Source organism: Meleagris gallopavo, unplaced genomic scaffold (genome assembly GCF_000146605.3).
Source record: "Meleagris gallopavo isolate NT-WF06-2002-E0010 breed Aviagen turkey brand Nicholas breeding stock unplaced genomic scaffold, Turkey_5.1 ChrUn_random_7180001955706, whole genome shotgun sequence".
Lineage (NCBI taxonomy): Eukaryota > Metazoa > Chordata > Aves > Galliformes > Phasianidae > Meleagris > Meleagris gallopavo.
Window position 1 is genome coordinate 56 of NW_011216424.1, and position 1,654 is coordinate 1,709.

At 57.7% G+C, this 1,654-nt stretch overlaps 1 protein-coding gene across 1 annotated transcript in view; it reads left to right on the forward strand.

The window, feature by feature from the left end:
• Positions 1 to 300: 300 nt before the first annotated feature.
• TCF7L1 (transcription factor 7 like 1) overlaps positions 301 to 1,654 on the forward strand; it is a 9,902-nt gene continuing 8,548 nt past the window's right edge. The window contains exon 1 of the mRNA XM_010728218.2: positions 301 to 409. Coding sequence (XP_010726520.2) covers positions 344 to 409 — 66 coding nt within the window. The 5' untranslated portion in view covers positions 301 to 343. The remainder of the gene's footprint in view (positions 410 to 1,654) is intronic.

A 1,654-nucleotide genomic window follows, 5' to 3' on the forward strand; every position in this document is an offset into this window, starting at 1 on the left:
AAAGCTCCCCAGCGTGGAACCCCGCTTGTAGGAGTGGGAACCCACGGGAATGGCACTTCCCCATGAAATCATTGCCCCCTCCCATGCTACTTGGACATCCCTTAGGACTGCCCATCCCCATGGGACTGCGACCCTCCCAGATAGAGTAGATGTGTCGTCGTCCCCCCCCAGCAAGAAGCTGAGCCCCTTGGTGCCACCCATGGGCCCCGTGGTGCTGCATGCAGACCCACCCCCCGGTCCCTCTCCCCCTCAGTTTCCTGACCCTCTCCTTTTCTCCCCAGTGGTCAGACGACAGCAGGATGGGGTTTTTAAAGGCCCCCCCTACCCCGGCTACCCCTTCCTGATGCTCCCTGAGCTGGGCACCCCATACCTCTCCAATGGAGCTCTGTCCCCTGGCGGCGCCCGCACCGTAAGTGTCACCCCTGTCAGCACGGTGGGGCTGCTCATGCAACACAAGTGGGAAGAGTTTGGGGTTTGTTACCTTTGTGGTCGCTTGACCCCTTCCAGGCACTGCTCTTGTGGCGAATTTGGGGTGTTATGGGTGAGTTTGGGGACTTTGTGTTGAGCTCAGCTGAGTTCTTTGGTTGCGTTTGGGTTCTTGGGCTGTGCTTGGGGCATGGGGTCGAGTTTGGTTGAGCTTAGGGCACTTGGTTGAGCTTTGGTTGAGTTTGTGGTCCTTTGGTTGAATTTATGGGGCCCTTTGGTTGTGTTTGGGTTCCTTTGATTGAATTTGTGGGGTCCTTTGCTTGAGTTTGGGGTCCTTTACTTGAGTTTGAGTCCTCTGGTTTAACTTGTGGGGTCCTTTGCTTGAATTTGAGCTCCTTTGGTTGGGTTTGGGGGCGTTTGGTTGCATTTGGGAATTTCTGGTCGAGTTTGGGTCCTTTGGTTCGTCCGGCCCCCCGCTGCCATGCGCAGCCCCGAATCCTGACCCCGGGCTGCGCCGCCTTTCTCATTGAAAAGCGCTCCCTGCGACTTCCTAAAGCCCTTAATGGGCTGACATTGTCTGGCGTTTAGAAAACTGATTAAGCAAATTGAGCGAGCACTGGAGGGGGAGAGCAGCCCGGCCCCCTCCGGCATCCCGCGCTGCTCCCAACCCCAGACCCACCGTGGGTGACACCGGACGGAGACCCCATAGATGCTGTATGGGAGACGCGGTTGGGATTTCACCTCCCTGCAGCCGGGTCCTGTTCTCCAGTCGTCATTTCTCTTTTCCTGGGCTTTATTTTGCGATTTCGTTGAGGCTGGGCTGGAAAAGGGCTCAGGCAGAGCCCTGTGGCCCCAAATCCCCATTGTGGGAGAGGGTCAGCAAAGAGACCCTGAGGTTTGGGGTTTTCCCTTGGGAGCTCCGTGGAGCTGCACTTTTTGCCTTTTCCCTTCGGTTTTCTCCCCAAAAGCAACAGATGGGGCGATGCTGAATGAACCACTGCAGGGAAGGAAGAGGGGTTTGGGGTTTGGGACAGAGGCTGGGCAGCGCCGTGTAGGGCCAACCCCCGTCTCTTCACTCCAGAACACGGGGCGTGAGAGGGGCGATGCTGTCACACACCGAGTTGGGTTCATCCGTGGGCGCATTCCTTCGCCTCGCTCCCAAATTGCCCACCTGCTCCCACTGCTGGGCGACCCACAGACCCACAGACAGGGAGAAATTCGGCTTTTC